Here is a 25,989-nt window from a genome sequence, read left to right on the forward strand (position 1 = left end):
TGTGAAATGCAACTGAAAATGGCTTGATATTTCTGCATGTTTTCAGGGTTAATCGAGTGATTAACTGAAGGGAATACTAGCATGGAGGCCCAAAGTTATGCTTACAGTATGTGTGTGTGTGTGTGTGTGAAGGAGGGAGTCGCAGATCTGGCAAAAATAAATATTTAAAATTTGTGCCAGATCACTGAGGGAAAGCATCACAGAGAGAAAGCACTGTCTTAGCGAACCTCCTGCTCCCAGATTATGATAGACACCCCTGTTTTTTCAGACCACTTTAAATTAATATTTAAGCACCTATGGGCTTGATTTTGTGCCCATTGAAGTCAAGAGCAAATCTCCCATTGACTTCAATGGTGCAAGAATAAGTCCTAAATGGCCTGGTTATAAAAGTACTCAGCACCTAGCAGCTACCAAATAAATCACGGCTCAGCCATTTTAAAAACCAGGCCACTAACTTAAGAGCCTAAATATGGATTTAGGATTTTTAGGTACCCATTATTTAACATCTTGGCCATTAATTTCTTCCTCCCATCCTCTAGCTACGTATGACTTGTTATCATGAGTAAAAGAATAAGAACCATACAGGAAATATGGCATGAACGTTTGTTTAGTTTCTTTGTTGATGTATGGCACCTCTAATAAACATTCTAGGCACCATAGAAATCCTTACAGCTATTGCCTCACATTAGTTGCAGTAGAACCTTAACATGGGAAGGCACGTGAGTCTTCTCGCTTGTGCCTGAATTCATGCAGATACATGAACATTTAGTCAGATTTCAATTTGGCTGCTTTTTTGGTAAAAGGATGTTGGCCAGTATAAAAATCCAGGTGAAATGTAAGACCAGGTGAGCAATGTTATAGGGATATTTTTAGAAGTGAGGATGCTGTACATTATTTACAGTACATTGTAGCTTTATGGGGATATGACCCATTGGTGGATTGAAAATTATTTTGATAGATTACTGTGATGCATAGGCTTTGTCAATTTCACCCAAACCCAGGATTGTTAAAGTTATGGATTGTTTGATTCACAACAACATTCATCCATAAAAAAGCTAATTAAAAAAACTCTGTTGAACTTTACACAGAATAAGGAAAACTGTGCAGGTCTCCCTCCCCATAGGCCCAGCTGTCTGATGTCCATGAAGAGCGATGCAGGGGCCAGGACAGGAGGATGGGACTGCATATAGGAATCTGCACAAAACATTGTTGGAAAAGGTCCAGAATGCGGGACCTTTTATTTTAGCTTTATTTAGAGAAATATCCTACCCCCTTCCTGTGGGCTTGTCAGCCTCTGTGCTCCCTGAGGCAATTTTTGGCAGCGACATTTAAGGGAAAGTCCAGTCATTAGCAATTTGCTGACTCGGAAGGGGTCTTTGTAACAATTAGAAAAAAGGAGGGAGTCTTTTGCAATGTTTGAACAACCCTCCCGCCCTGTTGCAAGCAGGACCACAGACCCTCCTCAGGCTTCTACAGAGCTCTGACCTCTCCCCCTCTGCTGCAAATCCTGCAGTGCACACAAGGAGCCCACCACTGCAGTTGCTAGAGGTGAGTCAGTCCTTACTCAGACCAAGTCTTAGATCGGATCAGCAAGACTGAGCCCCAATTGGTGAATGCTGCATGAGAGAGCAACACAAAAGGGATTCCAAGATAAAACAACAAAAGGAAGAGCAAATCGAAGAACTACAAAGGGAAATAAAATGATTTTTGTGTGTGTGTAAATCGAAGAACCACAAAGGGAAATAAAATGATTTTTTGTGTGTGTTTTCCTCCACCAGCAGGTGCCTCTATAGAGTCAATGCTTCTCTGTATCATTGCAGGCCTAGTGGCACGGTGCTGGAAATAAACTGCTTTCTAATATGTCCTTCCCCATTTCCACCCCCTTCCCCTTTCTGCACTCTGTGGTGAAGTCAAGGAATTTGCCCAGGTTGAACATGCAATCTACCCCAGTGCCAGGAGGCAGGAGATCTAGCTCTCTATAGTTTAACACATGCAAATTGTTGCAAGAAAAAGGAAGGATAAAAACAGTATTTTCCAAAGGATGAAATATTGTGGGTGGCAGGAGTGAAGGATCTTGACTGGGGAATGTGTGTGGGGTCCACATTTAGTCTACACAGATTTTTAACCCCCAGGAAGCAGATTGAGGTTTGTCTGTCAGAAGGGTCCCCACAGCACACCAGTGTGCACCCACAGGTCCTTTGAGCTGACACGAAATCACACAGGCCGGAGGGAAGTCAAACCTACGGGCGAGGAGAGAATGCTCCCTTACCTAGGTGCTAAGAGATCATAGGATGTTGGGGTCAGAGGCCCTTTGGGGATTAGCAAGGAGGAGATAGCGCCCCCCCCCCACGCCCCCATGCATTTGGCTTTGGTTTGGAGCCAGCCCCGTTCACAAGGTGAATTCTGATTTTTTGAACACGTTCCCACAGGGGCTGACAAAAGGGGGAACGCAATCGTGACTTGGGGCTGGGGGGGGGAGGGAAAATGAAAGCGGCTGGGGGCCCTGGAACGGATCCCCAGTTCCTCTGGCTGCAAGCGATTGCCAGCACCACACGACTCTGCAGCGGGCTTTCGGAAGGAGCAGGATGTGTGCCAATCGCAACGTCGTCCCCCCCCCCCCGGCTGCAGAATTGGGCCCCCTGGCCGAGGAGGGAGGGGAGGAGGGTGGAGCTGGGCGGGGCTTAGTAAGCTCTTCTGAGTCAGGAGCGGAGCTAGCCGAGCAGTGCAGTTCCAGTTGCAGAGGGAGGGCGAAGCGAGGCAGGGAGAGAAAGAGAGCGCTGGGCTGTGGCTCTTGCCTGACGTTCACGAGCGAGCGACAGCAAAGTGCAGCCAGACTCTCCGCCAAGAAAGGAGAGCGAGCGAGCCAGATCAGCACAGGAGGGAGCAGAGCAGACTAGGAGGAGCAGCTCTCCCTGTGCGCTGGGATTTGCTATTGGTATTAATTATTATTTTTACCCACTCATTAATTTATTCCCCCCGCCCCCACTCTTACCGGCTTGGATTTTCCCTCCACTCCCCGGCCACTTTGGATTTTGAAAGCGGTGGAAAGAAGGAAAGGGATCCAATCCCCACCCCCCGATCCCTCCCAGTTGCAGGGAGAACCGAACCGGGCCGAGCCAGGGATCCAAAGCGGGGATCAGCCCCCCTCCCCTGAAAGGAAACTCCAGCTTGGGAGCAGCCGCAGGAAACCAACCCGAAGACTGGAAAATGCATTGAAAACTTTCGGGCAAACTTTTTTTGTGTGCGCGCGCGTGGGTTTTTCTTACCTCTCCGAGGGGAAATCTGTTACAAATCGGTGCCGTTTGGAGCTTGGATTGTCCCTCCGGGGGTCGGATCGGAACCGGGCCGGACGGAGGAGGCTGAGCTTTGTGCAGGGAACGAGAGAGAGAGAGAGAGAGAGGGAGGAAAAAAAAAAGCGGGGAGGGTGTCTGTTTCTTTGGCGGTTAGAGAGCCGGGCTCATGGAGGGGTGAAACCCGAGACTGAAGAGTTCCCCCTGGCCGCAAGCTTTGCAGAAATCACCCAGGAGAGCGGCTCCAGGAGAGGGAGGACGAGGGCACGGAGGGGTAGAGAGAAAGGGAAGGAGACAGGCGGCCAGAGAGAGACACAGCAAAAGCTCAGCAAGCCACCCCCCTCCCCCGACCTGCTCCAGGAATCATGAACTTTCTGCTCACTTGGATCCACTGGGGGCTGGCGGCGCTGCTCTATCTCCACAACGCCAAGGTAAGGGGGGGGTGAGTGGGGGGCTTTGTGTGTGTGTAGGGGGCGCCTTCCCCCTGCCCGGCGTGGTCTTTCCCCCCGCCTGCGGCTGCCACCGACCGTGCCTCGAGGCTGGGAAGTCAGGGATGCCGGTGGCAGAGCGAGCACCCCTCGCCTGCCCCGCGCCCAGGCTAGGTGTATGGAATTCACGTGTGCAGCTGTCTCCGCGTGCGTGTGCAAGGGCACGAGTGTGTGCAGTGCCGTGTGTCTCCTGCAGAAGTATCCCTAGACGCCGCACGCCCTCAGACACAGACAGACAGGCATCCGATGAAGTGAGCTGTAGCTCACGAAAGCTCATGCTCAAATAAATTGGTTAGTCTCTAAGGTGCCACAAGTCCTCCTGTTCTTTTTTTAGGGAAAGGTGTGTGAGCTACCGTGAACACACACATGCACTTTGAGTGTAGTGGCCATCAGGCACCCTTGTACTTGCGGGGGGAGGTCCGGGATTTTATGAGTTCCTGAAGGAGTCCCGGTTCCCACTCGCTGCTCAGCCCGTGCCCACTCTCCTCTTCCTCCTGGGAATGGGACGGATTTGTTGCCTGTGGAGTTTCGTAGAAGTTGGGAGCTTTATTTGAAATTCACAGGCGGACATGATCCCCGTGCTTGGCCCCGTCATCCCTCCCCGGGCATGTAAGCGGCACGCTGACTTCTTGCATCAGCTTCTGGAAGCACCGTGCCTGGGCTGTAAGCCTCGTCCTCTGTCTCCTGACATTGCAAAAGGCTGTTTTGCCCTATTTGTCTTTAGTTAGATCTCTCGGGCATGTTACTGCCCGGCGCTCTGAGAACACCTCGCTGCTGGAAAAACAAATAGAGATCAAAGGGGACAGAATGGATTCTGTATTTCATCCAGACTGATTTGCAAAATACATGTCCCCGTTGAGATTTCAAAACTCCGATTTCCCCCTTCTCTCCCTACTTTTACCCCAGCTTCCATGGCATTCCCAAGGATCAGAAATCGGTTTGGCCTCCTTAAAAAAAATACACCTCTTTGTACAAACCCTGTCTCTTTTTAAGGGAGTCAAGTGGGATGTGTTGCCAAGTTTTTAAACGGGTTAGATTGAGCGTCCAGGTGATATGGTATAGGTTGGCTAGGTAGGCATATATTATAATTGGAGGGATAAGAAGAAGTTAGTTTTCTTCTACCATTTGTCTTCAGGAATTTGGGGAGGCCCTCACTGAGGGCCAGGCCCTCCAGTGTGAGAATAAATACCATTTGTAAACTAACCTGCTGTTCACATTGTTTGCTCAGCTCTGGCACTAGAAGGTAACTCCTCAATTAGAAGCCATTTCAGATGTAACTGAAGTCTGGCAGGCATCACATGCTTTGTTGCTAGCCTGTTACAGTGCCACTTTCTAGGTGACAGCAGCAGATTAGCCTGCGCTTGATAGGAAACCAGGCTTCCCTCCTATTGGAGAGTGTCATGTGCTAAGTTATGGTGATATCACTGTCCTGTCCTTGGCTAGTCTCATGTTAAGGTGGTTTAAAAAAAAACAAAACCAAAAAAACTTTGAGGCCGGCAGATCAGACAGAACCCAAGTCTGGCCATTTTCAGAACACAGTGCAAAAAGCCTTCTGCAAAAGTCTCTCCTCACCGGAGGAGAATAATGACAAGGAACGAAAGAGACAGAGGGGAAAGGTAGGAACAAATAAGGAGGAATAACAGAGTGGCAGGGAAGAGGCATCCCTGCCTCACAGAGTGTTGTGAGGATTAAGGCATTAAAGATTGTGAGATGCTCCTGTGATAGTACAGACGTGGGAGCCAGATAAGTGCCTAGACAGACAGACCGCCAGGTTCCTGCAGACAGACGTGAGTTCTGCCCTTATTTGTATGTCGGTCGCCTACATACTACGGTGGTGGGAACATTAGAAATACTGGTGCTAGACAGATCTCACGTAGGCAGCATTGCGATGACCGTGGGCCTGGCATAAAGCATTACTCTGTGTCAGGACCCGAGGTTCGCGCTTTGATGATAATATTTTATCTCCACTGTTTATCAGGCAGTGGTGCTGAATAAACTTATCTACCTAGCCAGGCATGCTGGGGAGAATTAAAAAAGCCTTGGCCCCGGCTCCCAGGAAAAGCAAGGTACAGGTAATGCAGTGCTGCTTTAATAAATGCAGAGGAGAGAGGCTGGTATTCCAGTGCCGCTTTAGTAAAGGCAGAGTTATAATTACTCATTCTTGAGGCTGTTAGTAATATTATCACGACTTGCAGGGAGGCTGGGACAGTGGGAAATTGTGAGTTGGTGGCTTGGGATGGGCGGTGCTGCTGCAGGTGTCCTGCTTTACTTGCGGGGAGTATCCTTTGTAATGACGGGGGGGGGGGGGGAGAGAATGCAGTTAGAATACCACCGTCCTCAAATGTTAGCCAGCCCTGGCCCTGCCACCCTGTCCCCACTGCTCTCAGGGTCAGGTGTGGCCAGTGGGTTTGGGGAGAGGGTACACTGACTTCCCCACAGCCCCTTTCCCCTTGAAAACAGGGAAGCACAGACCGGCCCCATCATTTCTTTGTTCGATGGGTTTGATTCTAAACTGCAGCCTCCTAGGAGTGACCCCAGGGAGAGAATATCCTGGGAGCCCGAGCTCTTCCCTTCCTGTCGTGGAATGTGGAGAGCCTTGGGTACACCAGCTGTGTTGCCATAGGGGTCCAGCAGTGATCAGACACTGAGGGAGGGAGGGAAAGAGAGCCTGTGACTAGACTGTTAATGATCTCACACCGACCAGGCTCCTGCTTTTGGTGTATCTATGAGCCAGGCCACACTGGAAACACCAGGAGAACTAACTTCCCCAGCCCCTTCCACACTGAGTAGACGGGCCACAGCGGGTCATCTTCCTCAAAGCTGCTTTTCGCTCTTGCTCTGAGAACAAACTAACAGGAGCAAGTCTTGGGAGCAAAAAGGGGGATTCCGCACTGCCATCCCAGCGGATCTCTAATTCTTGGACAAACCCAGATTCTCTTGCCCCATTCTGCTCTGTTTCAGAGGTCCCCATGCTGTCTGCCGGCAGCTTGCAGGATTACTGACCTCTCTCTGCATGTACAATGGGGAAAGGTTGCAGTAAAGCCTCCCCCTTGCGTAGAAACCTCTGAGAAGAATTTCTAGCGCCTAAGACTGAAAGTGCCTTAACTCCAGTCCCAGAGTCCCTCCCAAAGTGGCTGGATTGTTTGTTCCAGCCCCAAACAGTTACAAAGCTCTTTTAATGAGCCTGCAGAGATTAGGGGGAGGGGAAGGAAGAGAAAGGGTTGTGGTGGGGGGAACGATTGAATTAACCTTTTCTCTTCCTCAAGAGAATAACTTGCTTCGCATTAGAACTGGATCCCTCAGCAAAGCAGACAGGAGACAGAGAAGGTGCAAATACAGACAGGGTGAGTCAGGAGCTGACTCTGTGTTGGGGAGTGTTTCTCTGATTTCAGACCACAAGTTCTCAACAACCTGCAAATAGCACAGGGCACAAAAGAAGCTTCTTCTTATACAACCCCTACTTCAAGGCGATATACCTGCCACTAACTCAGGGACTGCATCCATGCCACAGAAAAACATGGAAAGCAATCATATTACGGAAATGATGAGTAGTTCCAAAAGCCAGTAGAGGAGAGAGAGCCCAGGCAGCATGACCTTCAGGCTCCCACCGAAGGGCACTGGGCCTTGTTGTCCCCTGAAGGGCTCTTCTGCTTTTGTTTTCCAGTTGCCCCTTCTGTGATACATAGCCACCTGGTCTAATATGAGGCAAGCTGCCTTCCATCCAAGCAATGCTGCCTCAACAGACAGTCTCCATGGGTAGCAGTGATTGGAAAGGGAAAAGGAGTGAGAGAAATACGTGAGAGTGGAGCAGGGCCTCTAGGGAGACATTGTATTATTAATAATTCCAGAAGCCCTCCTAGATCCAAAGGCAAGGAGTGGAGGGCCTGCTGTGAAATCACCTTCTTTCCGGGCCAGTTGGTAGTCAGGAGTGGCATCTGGGGTTGATTTCAGGCAGGAACAGCAATCCAGTTCAGGTGAATTCCCAGACTGTTGTATGACTTTTAACATGCTTGCAGACTTCGTTAGCTAGCAGTTTGCACATGCGCTCCCACACCTTGATCACAGTAAAATCATGGGTTAGAGTTTGGTTACTTCCTAGAATGGGTAGAATAGCTGCTGCTCCAGGTGCTGGTTGTGGGATGGTGGGTTCTGCTGAAGAACAAGCTGTGGGCTGTGTTGCAGGTGAGGAGTGAAAATGTGCTGCTTACACCTGTTTCCTGACACCTGCCAGTGACGTGGGGGGCATGTGGCAGGGGAGGCCAGTGGCCCCAGAAAGCGAGTAGGCACAGCTGAGCTGTAAAGGTGTTTCCAAGGCAGTTCTCAGTAGCAGCCAATGGTCATGTTCTGCCTGACTCCAAACCCTACCCTAACAGTACTTCTGTGCCTTGTAGATTGAACAGACTGATCTGGCTGGTGATTTCCTTCCTTTGCTAGGGCACAGCTGATGCTGTTCTGTCCCTTTTGGCCCTTGGTCTTCAGGCATGGGCTGGTTCTGGAGGGCTGCTGCAGCCTCTGCCTCCTCCATTTTGTTTGTACTGTTGCAGTGACCTTCACCCTTCAGGAATGACAGTGTTCCTGGGAGTCCTCTTTTAAAGCTGATATCACAGCCCTAACGCCGAGCGAGGGCAGATAGCGTCTCTTCCCCAGTGGGGAATAGACCCTTAACTGGGTGACTGAAGGCTGGATTTGCATATTATACCTAGGGCCAGGAGCTTATGTGCTTCAATGGCGTTGGGAGGCAGATCAGCAGAACCTTAGCTAGAGGGAACTATACACAGGCCCTGGGGAATAATTGGCAGAGGGGCTTCTTCTCCTGCTTTGGAAGCTCCATCTCCTCCCTCCTCTTAAAGCTGGTGGTGCTAGGTTGTGTGTGGGTCTGTGTGGAAGCATATAGGTAGCTGATCTGTTTGGCAGGCCTGACATTGTCCTGGGCTGGCTGGCTCCAGTCCCGTACCTGGTCATTTGTGAGATGACAGTGATTATTTTTTTAAAAAGCCTAATACGATCAGTGATAAATAATATATTGCGTTTCTATACCACCACTCATCCCAAAGCACTTTAATACAGCTCCACTGAAATGCAGCTGTCTCTGGAGTGGAGGACATGTAGATGGCAGCACATTGCACAAATAGTGAGTGAGTGGGTGTTTTTGGTCAAGGACAGCAGGGTGAAGTCTGCCTTATGAAAAATGGCATCAGAGTTATAATGCTCACACGGAGCAGACAGGAGCTGGGTTTTTAAGGTCTCACCTGAAATGTAAAACGGTTTTCTAATAAAACACTGTAATGCTTTCTCTCCCTCTGGTTGGGGGGCAGGTTAGTTAATTCCATTACTGCCTGTGTCAGCTACTCAGAAGTGTCTCTTGTCACTACAAAAACAGCAGGAGGGGGTTTTTTTTGATTAGGAAAGTGTGACAGAGGGAGCTCAGGGGCCTAGTCTTGGTTCTGTAGCACAGAGGCTGTGGCCCCACTGTGCTGTGGTGCACAATGTCCTTCATGCCAGGGGGAGTGGGAGTGCGCAAGGGTAGTTTTGGGCAGTTACTATGTGAGAGAGTGATGTAACAGTTAATCACTCTGGCAGAAAGCCAAATATCGACAGCCAACCATCGCCACCACTCAGCGGCAAACATGGTAAGAGCAGAGATGACCTTTCAAACCATGAGACTTTTCTCACCCTCCTTCTCCCCGCCACATAATGCCAGCTCAAATGATTTACCTTTATAACAGAGACTAATTTAGGAGCGAGAGGGGAGGTAGAAAAAATAGGGCTGTTGTCCCTTTAAAAGCAGTACCCAATCCGTCTGCACTTGCTAGCCTGCTTTGTAACCTAGGCCCCTTTTTGAAATACCTTCCACTAACTTTCCTTGGAACATGAACGTGGACAAATCTCCTAGCGTATTTGTCATGTCAGCGTTAGAAGGTCACCAATGTTGTTTTTCTCCCCCGCCCAGATTCCCGCTCTGTTTTTTGACCTTAATAATTCGAAATGCCTTTGAGCAGTTAATTTCTCTGTGTTCTTTTTTAAAGTGATGTTGCACTAAACCAGATCCCCACCCACTCCACTCCCAAGTGCCCTCTCTGGCTTTCTCACGCATACACATGCTGGGGTGAATTGCCTTTGCCTGGATGCTGTGTCTCTGCCCCCCACACTCCTTTTTAAGCCCAGGCCCAAGGTGTTATTTTTATTTCATTTTCTTCTGCTCTGGAGGAAAGAGAAGACAAAGGTTTCTCTGTGCTTGTCTTGCGGTCACATGGGGTGGGGGGAGGGGGGGAACACTTCCCCTCAAAGCCGGCAAAAGCCTTTACTAATAACTTCTCTCCGCATGCAACACTTCTCCCTGTAAGGTTGTAACAGGGAAGTCAGACATGCTCCTTTGTGGCGGCTTTATTTTCCGAGGGGAGAAGAGGGTTGGGATGGAACTAGGGGGGCTGGAATGCATCCAAAGGCTACACTAATGCTCCGAAACACTGTTGCTTCCAGTGGCATTGTTACCGCATCATTCTGGAGCTGGAGGGTAGAACCCTGGGAAGCGGCTCAGCTCCCTAACCGCCCCTGGGGACAGGATAATTACTTTGGGTTTTGACTAATTTTCTATTATCTTTGCAGTTGTCGCAGGCCGCTCCGACCCTTGGGGATGGGGAGAGGAAACCCAATGAAGGTAAGTGGCTTGCCTCTTTCTTCTCAACAGCTACAGGGCTTACAAGCAATTAGGAAGAGCAGAAGCTCTGGGAGGTGGGGAATGGGGTGCTTTGGGGGAGACATTGAGCCAAGCTGCTGGGAAGATCCTGAGGACCAATACTGCCACCTTCTGGAAAGCAGGAGCAACGTGTGCATATGGGAGGGGAGGAGAGAATAGGACTTGAAATGTGAGACACCAGATTTAACCCTTTTGTGGCTTCATACTAGTCAGAACTGCTCTTTAATTTGGAAAGCCCTTTTGCGAAACAGGTGGGCCTGTCTGAAGAGCAGACTTTTCCCTTCCTTCATCTTTTCTGGAGACATAGAGGGACACTGGCTGTATCAGTCCAATGGAACATATTGCAGAGATCCTTATGAACCTGTTGCAAATTTCCCAGAATGCCCCAAAAAAAACAACAACAAAAAAACCCCCCACAATTTACCAAAAGCTGAGTGGCTATGAATAGTTCCCTAATGTCACAGGAAGGAGTTTGTCATCTTTGCTGCCTGTCTCCCTCTTCTCTTTCCCATGCGCACTCACTGTGCCCTGCTCAGTGATAAGATCTGATCATCAGACAAAGGACCAATCAGCACCTGGATCTTCCTGAGCCAGTAAGATAGCTCATCTTAAAAATAAAGAAGAAGAAGAAGAAGAAGCGAGGGCTAATTTTCCAGACTCTCAGCCAGATCTCTTGGAAGGAGGAGAGGGTTGCACTATATAGTGACAAACCTAAAACACATTCCCTTTTTGCTCTGTTTGAGCTAGCAGGCCTAGAGAGTGTATTAGTGGTACCATAGCCCAGTTAATTCAATTCGGTTCATTGCTGGCAGTCTAGTACCTGTGGGGGTACTAGATAAAAGGAAGTGAGACCTTGGTGCTTCTCAAGTTATTGCTATCTCAGATAACTTCAGCTGCTCGAAGACTATAATGGGCAGTAAATCAGGTGTTTGGACGGAGGCCTGAATAAATCTGGGTATAGACTAGAACTGCAGTAGGCACCAAGCTATCAGATGGCAAGCTTTGGTAGCCCACTTCTGACTTGTGGGACCCCTTATTTTAATGGCTCAGCTTTCTCTCTGTAGTTCTTGATTCAGACTGGGGATTACAGTGCTGTGGACTTTGGAGCAGTAGGGTGAGGTGACCTTCTGTGCCACATCTCAGACAGGGTTACCATTCTTTTCCACCTTCATGCTGGAGAAAGCCACTGTCACTCTGGCAATGGTCATCCACGGCCCTAGTTTGTCTTTATCCTCATCTTGATTGGCATGGCCTGGCAGGTTGTGACCCTTGGTGTTATTCCCACAGAAGGGCAGCAGGGGGCTCTAGCAGTGCACCTAGGGACTGAACCCCTCCCTGCCACACTCAGTTTCAATTTCAATAACTTTATTGGCATGACAAGCCATAGGAGAGTTGCCAGAGATTTCCAGCAGGCTGGATTTGTCACAAGGTGTCCATTTTGCATTGTCATCCATTTCTGGTTTGCTGGCAGACTGCCCCGTGAACAGTGAAAGGCTCATTGACTTCAGAGGAAGCAGGATTGAGCCCACTGCAAGGCTCATTTTCGTACCCAGACCCTCTGCTAGTAGTAGAAATGAGTGGCAGCTAATACCCTGGTCTGTGCCCCCTTTGTGCTCCCATCCGTCTTACTGGTGAGAGGAGGAGTTCAACGGTGCCTATTGTCCTGGAGGGTTCTTACTTTCCACCCACTCCTGGTTCCACATCACAAGAATGGTGATGGGAAGGGAAGAGAGATTGGTCTATTGATTGGAGCAGGGGGACTAGGAATCAGGACTCATAGGTTCTATTCCTAGTTCTGTGATGCAAATATTCTATGGTTAGCTCAGGGTACTAGAAATCGTGAGTCGTATGTTATCTTCCTAACTCTGCTTCTGATTTGCTCCGACACCTTGGGAAGTCAGTTCCCATTCCTTCCCCCTTGCTCCCTCCCTGTGCCTCTGTTTCCCCCTCTGTGCAATGGGGTGATAATACTCAGCTACTCTACAAGGGGAGTCATACAGCTTCATATTTCATAAAGGTCCTGGGACGAAAGGTCATTTTGTTTCTTTGGCTTCTTCACTGACCCACCCACTTCAGCCAGGATTACATCTGGGGACCTGATCCAATTTGGGGACTATCTGTAATGGTAGACCTAGCCCCCTGCTGCTCCGCTATCCTTCCACATGATTTTGTGGCACAGGCCATTGTAGAGAAGCCAGACAAACACTCTTTGTTTGCTCCACGAGAAAAGATTTTTCTGGTATAAATAAAGGAAGCCACCAGCTCTTGTGGCTGCGCTTTTTATTTTTAAAAGAACAGTATGTATATATAGCTGCTCAGCCAGCGACGGGCACAGCAGTGAACCAATCACAGACCCATTCTTTGAGCACCACCCTCTTTTTAGCATGTTTCTCTCCACCACTCAGCTCCAAATTTGGGCTTGATCCTGCTAAGTATTGAGCACCTTAAACTCAAATAAATCAATGCATCTAGCGAGATCAGCCCCTTTGTGGGCAGGATATTCTGATTTAAATTTGGGTACAGATTCCCCTCCCCTTCTTCAGAAGCTGACACATGCTCCTGAAAATAATCTTTCATATTCAAACACCCAAAACAGCAGCAAGTAAAGGCTGCGGCTTCTATTGGAGATTTCTTCTGCGAACATTCTGGGTTTGGCAGCACCCTGAATCCCCAGTACTATGGTCAGGGCACTGCTGAACGTGTAAGGACTGGAGACTTTACAAATGAAACAAAAGACTCTGCAAAGGAAACTACACATGCAGTTCTGAAACCAAACTATAGACCACAGTCACTGGCATGATCCAGCTGCTTGGTGCTGTTCTGGCAAAGCAGTGTATTTGGAGTCCACCAATAAACCTGGCCTTAGAAATGGAATCGCCTTCCTTATGTTGCTAATAACCCCTTAGGTTATAAAAAAAACAAATGAATTTTTAAAAGCCAAGTGTATTTTTTCACCATTTATGCTGTTGCTTTTCCCTTCTGACACACTCAGTTTGGACAATGGAAGCAGGCTGGTCAGTTTCACTTTAGTTTCCAGTCAGTTTCAGTTTCTGCCTGTCATGACTAGACTAGCACATGCAGTAGTGTTTGGTTGGCACATGTAGCCAATCCCTCCCCCACCCTCCCACCCCCGCACGGATCCATCCACATTTTTATCCTGGACTTATTTGTATTGCGACAGTTCCCAGATCCTTAACGCTCGGAGGGTGTGAATAATCAGCAGTGCACCTCCATGCCTGTCTCTGGGCCTGCGTAATTTCCCAGGGGTTAAATTGTTTAAACCTACCGTATAGAGGTAGTCTCTTTTTAAGGTTAAGGTCACCCTGAAAGGGAACAAGAAGAAGGAAGTGACAGAGACAAGACAGGGAAGGAGATGAGAGGCAGGCTTGCCAAGGAGAGGGGGAATGACTCTTCTGGAGGAAGAATGCTAGCAACCAGTCCCTGTCTTGCCGGTCACATTTCCCTTCCCTGAGCCACTTTCCCTTTTAATAGGTGCTTGTGCTCTCTGACATGTTCAATTCCTAAACAGATACTCCTCCCACTCGCACCCACTGCCAGCAGTACTGTGACACTCTCAGCTCTGCATGACCTAGAATTAACTTTCAACAATTAACTGTGGGCCCTGAGCTCAGAGCCCTGCAGCTTTTATATTTTTGTGGCAAAATAACCTTTATGCTAGTTTGTCACAGGTTCAGGCCACTCCAGAAATGCTTAGTAGAGACCATTTTTTTCCATGATGCAAGCAGTTTGTGCTTATCACATGGGGTTATCGACCTCACCATTACAGGACTGTGTGCATACAGTGCAGGCGTATCATCCTAATGGAGAACAGCACAGGCCAGCCACTGTCTTCCTATGCATACACTCTCCCTCTGCTCTTTGAAACTTCCTCTCTAGAATGCATGCTGGACTATAGGGTGCCGTGCATTTGCTATCCGCAGAACAGGGCTTTGTACGTGTATTCATCTATCATCTCTTTAAATCTCTCCACTCCTTGACCAAGCGATGAGATCAGTCTTTGGCACCCGAAAGGGGAGCACTGGGAAACACTTGTGAAATCAGAGAGGGTCCCAGCACCTGATGTTTCGTTCGCTTGGGTACTGAGAGTGAAAGGGAGGAAGTAAAGGCAGATCTGCACCACACTCCACCTCATTCTGGTACGTGGCCCAGTTATTACCCTGGATGCTGAGAGTCATTGATTCCTCCACTCCACGGCCGACCCTGGATTTCCTGGACTGAGAAACTGTGGCATTGCTGAGAGGTTCCGGGGAATTAGGGACTGACACTCTGGCAAATGTCGTTAACAGGCAGTGTAGTGCTGCAGAAGGTGGCATATTGGAATGGATGCTCTGGATCTGACAGGCACGCTCTGGGTGGGTGGACAGGAGGGTAGACTGGGGGAGGGACAGCACGGAGGAGTGGGAATGCACTTTTAATGATTCACACCCATTCTCCTTCACCCCAAGGGAGCTTCTGTTCCCAAAGATCGTCAGGGGTGGAGTCTGTCCCCTCTCTTCTGACCTTTTGGGAGTCACTTCCCACGTTAGCTTATGGCATTCCCAGTGTCCATTGGATGAGAATTTGACACTTTGAACGGGGTGAAAGATAAATCCTACCAATGACTCAGCCCTACCCAAAACCATCTGTTTCAGCGTCAGATGCTTTTTGGCTGAGCTAAGGCATTTAGTGGCAGGGCGTCCGATGGAGTGTGTCAGATAACGGGGGAGGCAGGTAGAGGAGGCATCGGGGCCAGGTGACTTAGATCAGCCTAGACAGTTATCTTCCCACTTCTACTCAGAAGCAGCGTCTAATTCAGGCAAGAGCCCCCCTTCCCCTACTGAGTTAACAGGATATCTGGGAAGTTAATTTGCACCAGTGGGGGGCCCCCTCAGCTTGGTGGGGTGAAGATGAGGGACTCTGTACTGCAGAGGCAGATCAGGGCAGCAGGGGCCCCAGCAAAGGGCAGAGGGATCAGTAATTGCAACTGCTTGTCTCATTTTAAGGGGAAGGTTTGAGTGTTCCCAGGCCGAGCTGCTGTTAATTCATTCCCTCTCTCTCTCTCTCTCCTTCCCTCCCTCCCGCCTCATAGTTATCAAGTTCCTGGAGGTCTATGAGCGCAGCTTCTGCAGGACAATTGAGACCCTGGTGGACATTTTCCAGGAGTACCCTGATGAGGTGGAGTACATCTTCAAGCCGTCCTGCGTACCCCTGCTGAGGTGTGCGGGCTGCTGTGGTGACGAGGGCCTAGAATGTGTCCCCGTGGAAGTGCACAACGTCACCATGGAGGTGAGGGCATGGCTGGAGAATGGGGGTAGCAGAGGGGAGGACGCCTCCTGCCCTTGGGCATCCCCTGAGTCACTGTAACTTGCTCGCTCTGAGGCAGCCGAGGAGGAGAAGCCTTGTCTGGGAGGGAGGCCTCTACAAAGAAGGCAGATGGGCCTCCCCTGGAGTCTTGGGGAGGGGAAAGGGGGGTGGTCAGTCTTGCTTTTAGCCAAAGGCTGGTGTGATGAGACATTGCTTCGGGGGTCTGATCTCCCATGGCCGCACCAAGCAGATTTAACAGGAGTTGCTTCCATTTAAGGTTAAGGGGAGAATCCATTTTCTGGGTCAGTGGAGTTAACTTGCTAGCCACAGACAGAGAAGCTGCATTATAAAGGGAGCGCTTCGAATGACTTCCTGGTGTGATCTCGGAGGCCGGGTAGGGAATCTTCCCAGCCCCTTGTGCCACATTAACTCTTGTTTTGGTATTTGTATCAGGCAGCACTTGCTCATAAGGCGGCTGCGTGTAGTGTGAAAGAGGATGCCCTCTCTGATCTCTCTCCCCTGGAGAGTGTGTCAGGCCAGCCTTTACCCGCGGAGCTGGGGATTTGGGCCGTTAGCGCCAATGGCCCAGCAGGGGTGGGAAGGGGCTCTAAGAAATGCTGCTGCTGCAGTGTCAAGTGGAAAAGTCTCTGTGCTTTTGTTCTGAAGCTGCTGAATTTAGTGCTCAGGAAGGTCAGAGGCTGGCCGTGTGGGCGAAGGCCAGGCGTACCGGCAGGAAGCTCTCTGTGAAAGCATTCCCCATATCGATCAGCCACTGTAGCTCCGCACTGGCCGGGTTCCCGCCTCCCCCCACCCACAGCAACGCTGAGGCCCTGAGCCTGACCAGCACTGCCTCTGCTCTTCCAGTCCTGGGCTTCCCATACACAGCTCCTCACTCCTGACCTGCAGCCTTCCCCCACCCCCGTTCCAGCCCTGGACCCCTCAAGCAGAGACTGTAAATATTGCAGTGGCTTTGTGGTATGGACAAGAGACCACACGGGACTATGTTGACACCAAACACACTCATTATGCTCATGACCTGAGCCAAATTTGACATTGTGTGTTGAGAACCTTGCATTATTATTTATATTGGTGCAGCAGCTCAGGCTCCAGTCGGGATCGATGACCCGTTATGCTGGGTGCTGTAAATAGGGATGCATGTTTCTTCCTGCCCCTTCACACTGGACTCACCAGAGCTGACCGATGTGCACATGCATTGAGGGCAGGAGCACATCAGCAGATCTCTGCCGGAAGCACCAGTGCTAGCGTCCCAGCTGGGTTCATGATGAGTGCAGTATAAATACAGAGGGTCAGATCCGTGGCTTAAGTGACTTCGCTGGAGCTGCACTGATTGACACCAGCTCAAAAGCTGCAGGGATGATTCTAGTGCTGAGTGCAGGAATCCTAGCTCTGCAGCACTGAATGGTTCACGTCTTGATACGCAGTGGCTTTTATTCTGCGCGAGCAGCCTGGGTGGAGTGGGCGACTCAGGGGATCAAGAGTTTGCTCCCAGGGCCTTACACCTGGAAGGCACCAGTTTGAATCCAGGATGGGGCAGGAGCTCAGGAGTGGGCTGTGGCATCTTGGTTTAAATGCCTCTCTTGTTGGTAGGGACTGAAGTTTGTCTCCAGCTGAGGGCAGTTTTCTGGCTGCTGTGAAATCGGCTGTTTTCTTGTCGGTCTTAGAGGGGCCTGGTACTGACAAAGCAAGTGTCGGCCTTTAGAAGTGTCACTAGGGGAGAAATCTATGGACAGGGCAGCATGGGGGAAGTTTGCACAGCTGCCCTTGCTCCTGTACCAGCATCCAGGGCTGTCACTCTGCACTTTTCACCAGCACCAGCTCCAGCTCCACTTCACATCTGAAAAAATAAAGCCCTAGGCTGAGCTTGGTGCTGCTTCCTGCCAGGCAAGCAAAGGGCTCCACTTACCAGGAGGATGCGCCTGGAAGCACCACTAGGAGCTCTGGTGCCCTCCTCAGAGAGACAGCGGGGGGGCTGGGAATGTTTCTTCTGTCTGTGCTTCTTGGCAGAGATGCCGATCCGCCCCGACTGGCCCATGATTGTGACTCTCTGTGTCTTTCCTTCCAGATAATGAGAATTAAACCCCATCAGAGTCAGCACATAGTGCACATGAGCTTCTTACAGCACAGTAAATGTGAATGCAGGTGAGGATGGAGCCACGCTGGGGATCTCCAGAGCACCAGCTGCCCTCAGAAGGCACCTGCCCACGGGGAGCCGGCCTTTCTTTTTTACTGGCATTGGGGGTTAGGGACCCTGGCCTGGGGCTGCAGGTCTGCTCCAAGCTGGTTCGCAGAGGGGCAGCTGGGCTGGGGAGGAAAGGGTCCTTCGCTAATGATGTCACCACCTTTCTAGAGACTGCTGGGGGGCTGGAGGAGAGTACGGGGGAGGGCTGATGATAGCCCATGTCCCATGGAGCCCCGTGGCTGCCAACGGGTTGCAAATGGAGGACAAACCCCTCCAGGGAGGCCGCTCAGCCAGTCAGGATAGATGGGGCCTATGTGCCGAGGGCACAGTGGTGGGACTGCTGTCCTTGGGGGGATAAGGCGGGGCTGGGATGGTGAAGGGGAGGACAGTACAGTAAGGGCCTGCCACTGGCTCCCTTCTAAGCCAGCATTTGTTCTCTCTTGCCCTGCAGACCAAAGAAAGACGTCAAAGCTAAACAAGAAAAGTAAGTGACGAGCCTTTTCCTCCTTTTTCTTTTGGTGGTTGGCTGGTGGTTTATTTCCCCCTCTTTGCTCCTTTGACAGCAGGAGATGCTCAGATTTAGGCACTGTTTCTTTAATAAACAAGTGGTGCTGTTAGGGGGTTGTACCCTGAATCCATTCCAGGAGGGCACAGAAATCCAGTTGTGGTGGTTCTTCCTTATTCTAGACTGCAGGAGTCTGCTCCCTGCCTGACCCCTCATGACAGTGGCTCCCTGACACATTACATAGAGCATCAGAGAAATCCTGGAATGGAGTTAAGTGCCATTCAGGAATGGATTCTGGTGCAGCACCTGGGTGTTGCTGTGGTCACTGGCAATCGCTGCCTTTCTTTTTCCCGCTGTTTTGGTGAGAGCTTGCTGGCTTCTTTCGCATCAGCTTGCATAGAGACTCTTTCAGCAGCCAGACTATCCATCTCAGCTTTGGTTCCTGGCAGGGCCTCTCTCTCTCTGAACAAGAGCCGCGCTTGGCCTCAGGAAGAGATTGCACTCGAGGCCTGGTGGAGGGAAGGCGAACACTATATGGGGTTGGACACTGCTCATTGAAAGGCGGGTGGGAGAAGGAAAGGAGCCACTTTAGCTTGCCTAGCAGCATGTGGGAATGTTCCTGGCAGAGGCTTTAGCGAGAGGTAGAATCTCGGTCAAACTTATGGATTTGCTTGGGCAGGTGATTTGCACAGAAGGGGTCAGGGTAGAACCTTTCCAAAAACGGTCACGAAAATTACCCTGACGCCATCTGCTCTCAGCGACGATAACAGACAGGGAGGAATGAACGATCCTGCGCTCACCCAGCACAAATCAATACATAAAGAGGAAAGCACGACCCCTCCCTGGGAGCGGGAGAGCTGGACTGCACGTGGCTGGGGTAGCGGCTCTGCACAGTGCCAGCGAGGGAAGTGATGGAGCTGGGGCTTGGGGAGGTGAGGCAGAAAGAGAGAGAACGAGAGAGAACACCCTCCTGGTCAGCTGTGCAGCCAGAGTTGCTTCCCTCCTTCCCTGGAGTTCGGCTCATGGTTCCATCAGGCTGACGTTCCCGAGGTTCCTTCTCTCTGGACTAGTGTGTGCAGTGGTGGTTCAGTCCGCGTGACTTTGTGCTTTGAAGGTGTGAGAGAGCTGGGGCCGTGTGAGCGCTGGTGCCGTACGGGGTGGGCGAAGCAGCTGGCCTGCTCCCCTGTGTTTGTGCAGCGTTCCCTCTCCGCTAACCTGACCCGCAGCACCTCCCCTTCTCTATGCCATTCCTGCACGCTAGCGACAGTTTGGTTTGGATCGGACTGAAGTCTCTGTTGTGCTTGATGCTTCCATCCCTCCCCCCACCCCCCGAGTACATTTGTCCTTAATGTCTCTCTGTAGTCTGCAAGGCATGGAAATCTCCCCCAAAGGACATTTCCCTCCCCCCACCCCCCCCCACCCCACGACTCTCCTTGTGTTCCTGGGACGCTCTCTTTGCTCGCAGCTAGGAGAGAGTTTGGAGGGAAATGAACACTCAGTTGCTGGTGCCAGCAAACAGGCTTGAACAGGGCCCAAGAAACGCCCTGCCAGTTACCCTCAGGGTCCTCCCACCCCCTCTCCTCGCCCTTCTCCACCCAGCCAAGGTGGACTGAGCTGGGGAAGGGAGGAAGGAGGCAGAGCTGGGGAGGAGGAGGGCTTCGGTGCAAGGACTCACTCGACTGACCAACCCTGGGACTTTGTCTAGTGTCTCTGTGTCACGTGTGTCCCTTGCACTGGTGCTAGTGCAGCTGGAGGGGCAGAGCAGGCTGTCCCCCTGCTCTGCCGTCGGCAGCCCGATCGGTGCCGGCTCCTCCCAGACCCGCCTGCCAACCACAAGCGATGGATGGATTTGGAAGAAGAAGGTGTAAAATGAGTCAGTCTCTTGGCTCCGTCCGCTCCTCTCTTGGGCAGCGCCAGGTGAAATGGGGAGGGGGAGGTTTGGAAACTGCTTGGCTGGCAAAGAGAGGTCTCTTTCCCCTCCTAGGTGTCAGAACTAGGGTAGGCCTCTTCCTCCTTCATGCAGAGCCGGTAGGAAGCTGCCAGTGGGTGGGAGCCCTGGAGCTCCCAGCCATGGGCTGACAGTCAGGAGCCAGCCAGCAGCAAGGATGAGCAAGTGAGTGACTCAGGTTCTGACTCCTCCTGCCCCGCTGCTCACCTGCCTGCAGGAATCACTCACTCGATCTGCCCATGCAGCTGCCGCAGCAAAGGGAAACAGGTTGGGTGCCTGACGTGCTTAGTGCTGCAGGGTCCTGCCCCCGCAAGTAAGCAGGCTACTGCCTATGCCAGGCTGCCCCTGGCTGCCATGAGGGCAGTGGGTGCGGGGCGAAGGGCTGGGAGAGCTTTGACCAAACACTTCCAACTCGTTACCCCTCAGTAGCGAGGCTCGCATGGCAAAGCTTTAACACAGGGCCCCTTCCCTCAGGGAAACCCCCCTGCCCTCATGGGGCAGCTTCCGCACCCTGTCCCAGCACGTATTAACCCTGACCCGGCTGGTCACCGGGGTGGAATTCTCTGCCGCACCGACGTTCCCTTTGGAATACTGGCGATGCTGGTGTTGCAGCTTGCCCTGCACATCTGGGCATGTCTGGACCCAGCGCTTTAGTTTATCAAGGAGGAGGGGAGTTGCTCTGTTCTGATTTCTTCTTGTCAGTCAGTGATGGACGCTCTGTTGGCGGCCCTCCCAAAGTTTGGGCCACACTTACTGAGTCTCTCTGCGCCCCTCCTCCGCCCGGAAAGCCCTCCTACCCTTGAGGCGGTAGCAGCAGGGCAATAGGATGCTGGGACTGGTCCAGGCTGCCTTTGATTTGAAGGGCTCTTTGCCCCTGTGGTTGTGGTGGGGAGCGTGAGAAAGCCAGTGCGAATGGTGTGATGAGCACATCATCCCAGAGACCAGTTCTCCGGCCCTGCCCTGGGTGTTTCCCCCTTCCCCCAATGGACACACATGGCTGTATTTTTTCCTTTCGGTTTTCTTCCGTTCTCTCTCTCTCTCTCTCTCTCTCTTCTGGTTTTTTTTTTTTTTTTGGTTTTTCTTCCAGAAAATCAAAGCGAGGAATGGGGAAGGGGCAAAAGAGAAAGCGCAAGAAAAGCCGGTACAAACCGCTCAGCTTGTACGTTTGTGTCATGTGCTCGTAGACTCTGTCCCAAACCAATCAGCCCGCTTGCAGCACACTCAAAATCTCCCCCCTCCCCCTCCGAATCACTGGTGGGCTCCTAGTCCTGCGGGGCAGCGCTGGTGGTAGCACTGGGCAGGGGTAGCACAGCTCAGGGCAGGTGGCTTTTGCTTGCTTGGCACCTCCTCTCTTTGACGAGCAGCTGTGGTCGTTTCCGAGGGCACAGGAGCGTGGTGGCTGGGCGGGCTCGTTGCACTGCAATCGCTCCGTATAATGCGCCTGTGTGATCCCCCTTCCCACCTTGGCTTCTGTCCTCCGCCAGTCCCTGCGGCAAGGCGGGCAACAGGAGACTGGCCTCAGCTGTGCATGCGTGTGTGCGTGTGTGTCTGATGAAAACACGAGCCTAGGGGAGCAGTGGAAGCGCTGGGTAACTTAGGGGGGCTCTCTGCATCTGCTGGGTTTGGTGGCTTCTCTCTCTCTCTCTTGCTCTCTCTCTCCCACTCTGATTCACACAATTCTGCATTGGAAATTCACACCCTTTCTCTTGATAGTCTCTCAGGTGGCAGGTCTGGAGTGGGCTGGGGGCTTAAAGAATGAATTAAATCCCCCAGTCCCCAAGGAAGGACAAGACAAAACTCGACTGTAGCAGCAAGGGGCAGGGGTCTTCTCTCCCCTCACTGCACAGTTGAGCCCTGCCTGCCTCTCCAGGGGAGGAGAGACCACAGGGGTTTAACCGACTAGCTGCTGGCCTCTTTGTAGCGTGGACATTCCATTTCAGGGGCCCGTTGCTAACACAGCCGTGGTCAGGGAGGTTCTCTCACCTCCCTGTCCCCCGTGCGGATTGGACCCAATGCGGGATTGGTGAATACCGTGCTGAGAGCCTGTTGTCTGTCTCTTTACACTAACGCAAGTGGGTGTTGTCGCAACTAGGTTCCGGGCCTGTCAGAGCGCTGCCGTGCGAATCCGTCAGCCAGCGACGCTCCAATGGGGCCGTGTGGGAGCTGCGGGGAGGGGGCAGGGGATTGCTTGGATGTGTAGGGTGTTGCATGTGTATTTTCTTCCTGCTGAAGCGCTGTAGCTTAGACTTCTTTCCTTTTGCCTTTTTGCAGTCACTGTGAGCCTTGCTCAGAGAGGAGAAAGCACTTGTTTGTACAAGATCCCCAGACCTGTAAATGTTCCTGCAAATTCACAGACTCACGTTGCAAGTCGAGGCAGCTTGAGTTAAACGAGCGCACTTGCAGGTTTGTGTCCTGAAGGATGAAAGAGAAACACCCAAAGAGAGAGAAAGAGAGAGAGAGAGGGAGCTTGCTTCCTGCTGGCTTCTGGCACCAATGCTCTGTGGTCACTCCTTTCCTCTGTACTAAGGGCCACCTTGCAATGGAAAGGGGACAGCGTTTACCGTTTGTCACAGGCCTGCTGTGAGCTTCGAATGTGCTGGCAGGGATCGGATGGGACGCTCCCACAGACGGGGCGTTTGGGGCCAGCGTACCCACTAGCAGGACACCCTGGTGGATTTTGTGTTGCTGTGTTAAGCAGAGAACGAGCCTGTAACCCCACATACATCCCAGTGTACATACTGCCCATTGGTTGGTTTAGGGAAGGCACATGGCTCCTCTTCCGCACTTTGATTAGACTCCCCCTTTTGCATAGACAATGTATCCCTTGGTATATCTGGAGGGTGACTCTTTCACACCCCTCTGGAGAGACTGGAAACAGTCCAGGAAGTCCTCCCTTCCCCTGAGCCCTCCCCCACGCACCCCTAGAGCCGGCAGTTCTCCTGACCCTCATGCTCCTAAACGCCAGGGAGAGAACTCTTGGCCTGTGGTGTGCATACAGCTGCCTACCTGCCCTAACAATGAGATGAGAGCATGTGAGGCTGTGCCACGAGACATGGTGTGTCTGTGGGTGTGTCTGTCTATAGTTGCAAAAAGAAAAGGAGTACCTGTCTATAGTGTACACAAGGCAGGGTCACTGTTTCTGGCTGCATGTATGATAGGACTACAGAGAGACAGTGTGGTCTGGGTCCATCCAGCTATCTATGCTGCGTGCGTGTCTTCAGCCTGCTTACGTCTTCTCTATCAGTCATAGCTATAGCTGGAGACAGACCTGCATAGAAACTGTGGGCCAGATCCTCAGCTGGTGCAAATCAGTGTCGCCTCATTGACTTCAATGGAGCGATGCTGATTGACACCAGCTGAGGATCCTGCTGGTGTGTGTGAGAGAATCTTTGTATAGATGTGTAAAAGGAACTGCTAAGGACCAGCCTGTGGCTATAAACTTCAGCCTCGATTCACAAAGATTCGGTTCCCATAAGAGGGTGTCAGGCTGTTTCTGTTGGGGGTGAAGAGGGCAAGGGGCTATGAAAACGAGGGTCCTGTGTGGCTAGAGGCTGGAAGCTGAGGCATCTTGTCCCCTGCCTGGTGGTAGTTTTGGGTTGACCAGCGTCCGTGTATTACAGCCATCCCTGGGAGTGAGGTGCTTACACCCCGAAACCATCGTGCCATCCTGCTTTGTGCCAAACCCCGGGAAGCCCAGGCTTCTGGTGCTGCCAGGGCTTGTGAATGCAGAGGAAATTTTTTTTTGAGGGGGGAGGTGTAACCTGAGCGGGAGAGTGACTGGTGCTATGGGCAGAGCTGAGCCAGCTCTTCTTGAGTTACAGAGAGTGAGACCAGACAGCTCCCTGCCCTTGACCTTTATCTCCCACCACCTCTCTCCCCCTCCCAGGAGCAGCTGGAAATCATCCCCTCAGAATTCAAGGGTGGGAAATATTCCCAAGTGAAAAAAACAAAACAAAAAACCCTTCCTGGCTCGAGGGATTATTAGTCTTTCTTGCCAAGCCCTCCCTGTGGTGGGGTGAGTGGCATGGTTAGAGGTTTCCAGAGCCAGTGCATTGGCCGGGAGCGCAGGATGGAGCCATGGGAGCGGGTGATTTAGCTGTTTCCGGATTTAAAGCTGGTTAAGCTGAAGTTCCTCCCTCTCTCCCCGCTGGAGTTTCTGAAGTTGGGCCCTACGGGGCAGGGCCAGCTCTCGTTTCTCCTGCTGCTTCCACAAGTGGCTGCCGCTGTTCTCTGGCACTAACCCCTGCTCGCAGCAGCTAGTGGAATGAGACGCGCTTTCCTTTCATCTTCTTGCCTGCATGAGGCTGTTTTGGCTGCACTGCTTCCAACGGGAACCACAGGCGAAGTTGGGAGCTGGGCTGTGGGGAGTGTCTCTGCATGGGTCGGCCAGTCTCTGTGCACATGAGTTGGTGTGGGAGTGTGAGAAGGGGCAGATGGGAAGCAGGGTGGGTTTTAAGGTTGAGGAGGGAGAAGGTGCTTTTCAGCTGTAATTCTGTTCCTAACTCACCCCCAACCTAAGAACCCAGGGGACTGTGATTCGGCTGGGTTGATATTCTCAGTGATTTTCTCCCCCTTCCAGTACGGGACGAATCACTACCTGGGTCCCTGCGGTGCCTTTGGCTTATCCCCGCAGAGCCGCAGTGCGGTCTTGAACTTGTCACTGCCCTCCCTGCCACACAAATGTAACCTCTTTTCTCCCTCTCCTGCCCAGCAGATGTGAAAAGCCGAGACGGTGAGCAGCGGAGAAGAAGGGGGGAGCAGCCCTGTTTCTGGAGCTTGATTTCTTGCCTGGATGGGAAAAGAAAGAAAGAAAAAAACAAAAACCCTAATCCAAATGCACCCTAAAATGAAGGATCGGTAGAGCACAGCACTTTCAGTACGGACGATGGACTCCGGAAGGAACATTCCCCGAGGCACCCGCCGCACAGGATTCACCTTTGGGTTTTGACCTGTTTTATTTTATTTTTTTTTTTCTTTTCATGCTGCTAAATAACAGAGCCAGGAAGACTATAGGGGTGTATTTTATGGGATTCCCATACAGACGTATATGTAGGTATAAATATATATATACATCCATCCATCCATCTATATATGTATATATATTTTAACCACATCTGTATGTGTGTGTGTGCGTGTGTGCGTGTACGTACACACACTGAATTTTTTTAACATTGCTAATGTTATTGGTGTCTTCACTGGATATACTCGACTGCTGTGGACACAAGCGGGCTACTTGGGGCATAAGAAACAAGCTGAGACGGGACTTTAACGAAAGCGCTGGGTGTAGCCTTCTTAACTCTGACTGACTCGTGCGGCCGCCGCTGTTTCTGTGTTGCGTGGGCTGTTCCACAAAGCCCCTTCTCTTCCCTTGTGCCGAGGAGGAGAAGAGCCAGAGAGGAGGGGCAGGGGATTCAGAGAGCGGTGCCTTGGGGTTTTATGGGTCAAAGGTCAAGGAAACGGATTGGCACGCTGGGCCCTCTACGTGGTTGAGGATTCTTTTCCCCCTCCTTCCCTCCAACCTTCGCCCCTACTCGTCTCACGACCTGCCTTGCTGGGA

The 25,989-nt window shown here is 51.5% G+C and overlaps 1 protein-coding gene across 3 annotated transcripts; it reads left to right on the top strand.

Moving 5' to 3' along the window:
• The first annotated feature begins 3,576 nt into the window (after positions 1-3,576).
• On the top strand, positions 3,577-25,989 carry VEGFA (vascular endothelial growth factor A). Of its 3 annotated transcripts, XM_077811901.1 has the most exons (8): positions 3,577-3,721; positions 10,385-10,436; positions 15,565-15,761; positions 17,863-17,939; positions 18,431-18,463; positions 21,520-21,591; positions 22,704-22,835; positions 25,147-25,989. In XM_077811901.1, the coding sequence occupies exons 1-8, from the start codon at positions 3,656-3,658 to the stop codon at positions 25,166-25,168; spliced, it is 651 nt and encodes a 216-aa protein (XP_077668027.1). In that variant the 5' UTR covers positions 3,577-3,655; the 3' UTR covers positions 25,169-25,989. The 3 variants fall into 3 exon arrangements, with proteins under 3 accessions (XP_077668027.1, XP_077668029.1, XP_077668030.1); XM_077811903.1 differs by lacking the exon at positions 21,520-21,591; XM_077811904.1 differs by lacking the exons at positions 21,520-21,591; positions 22,704-22,835 and having other exon boundaries at positions 25,147-25,168.

This window comes from Eretmochelys imbricata, chromosome 3, assembly GCF_965152235.1.
Source record: "Eretmochelys imbricata isolate rEreImb1 chromosome 3, rEreImb1.hap1, whole genome shotgun sequence".
Lineage (NCBI taxonomy): Eukaryota > Metazoa > Chordata > Testudines > Cheloniidae > Eretmochelys > Eretmochelys imbricata.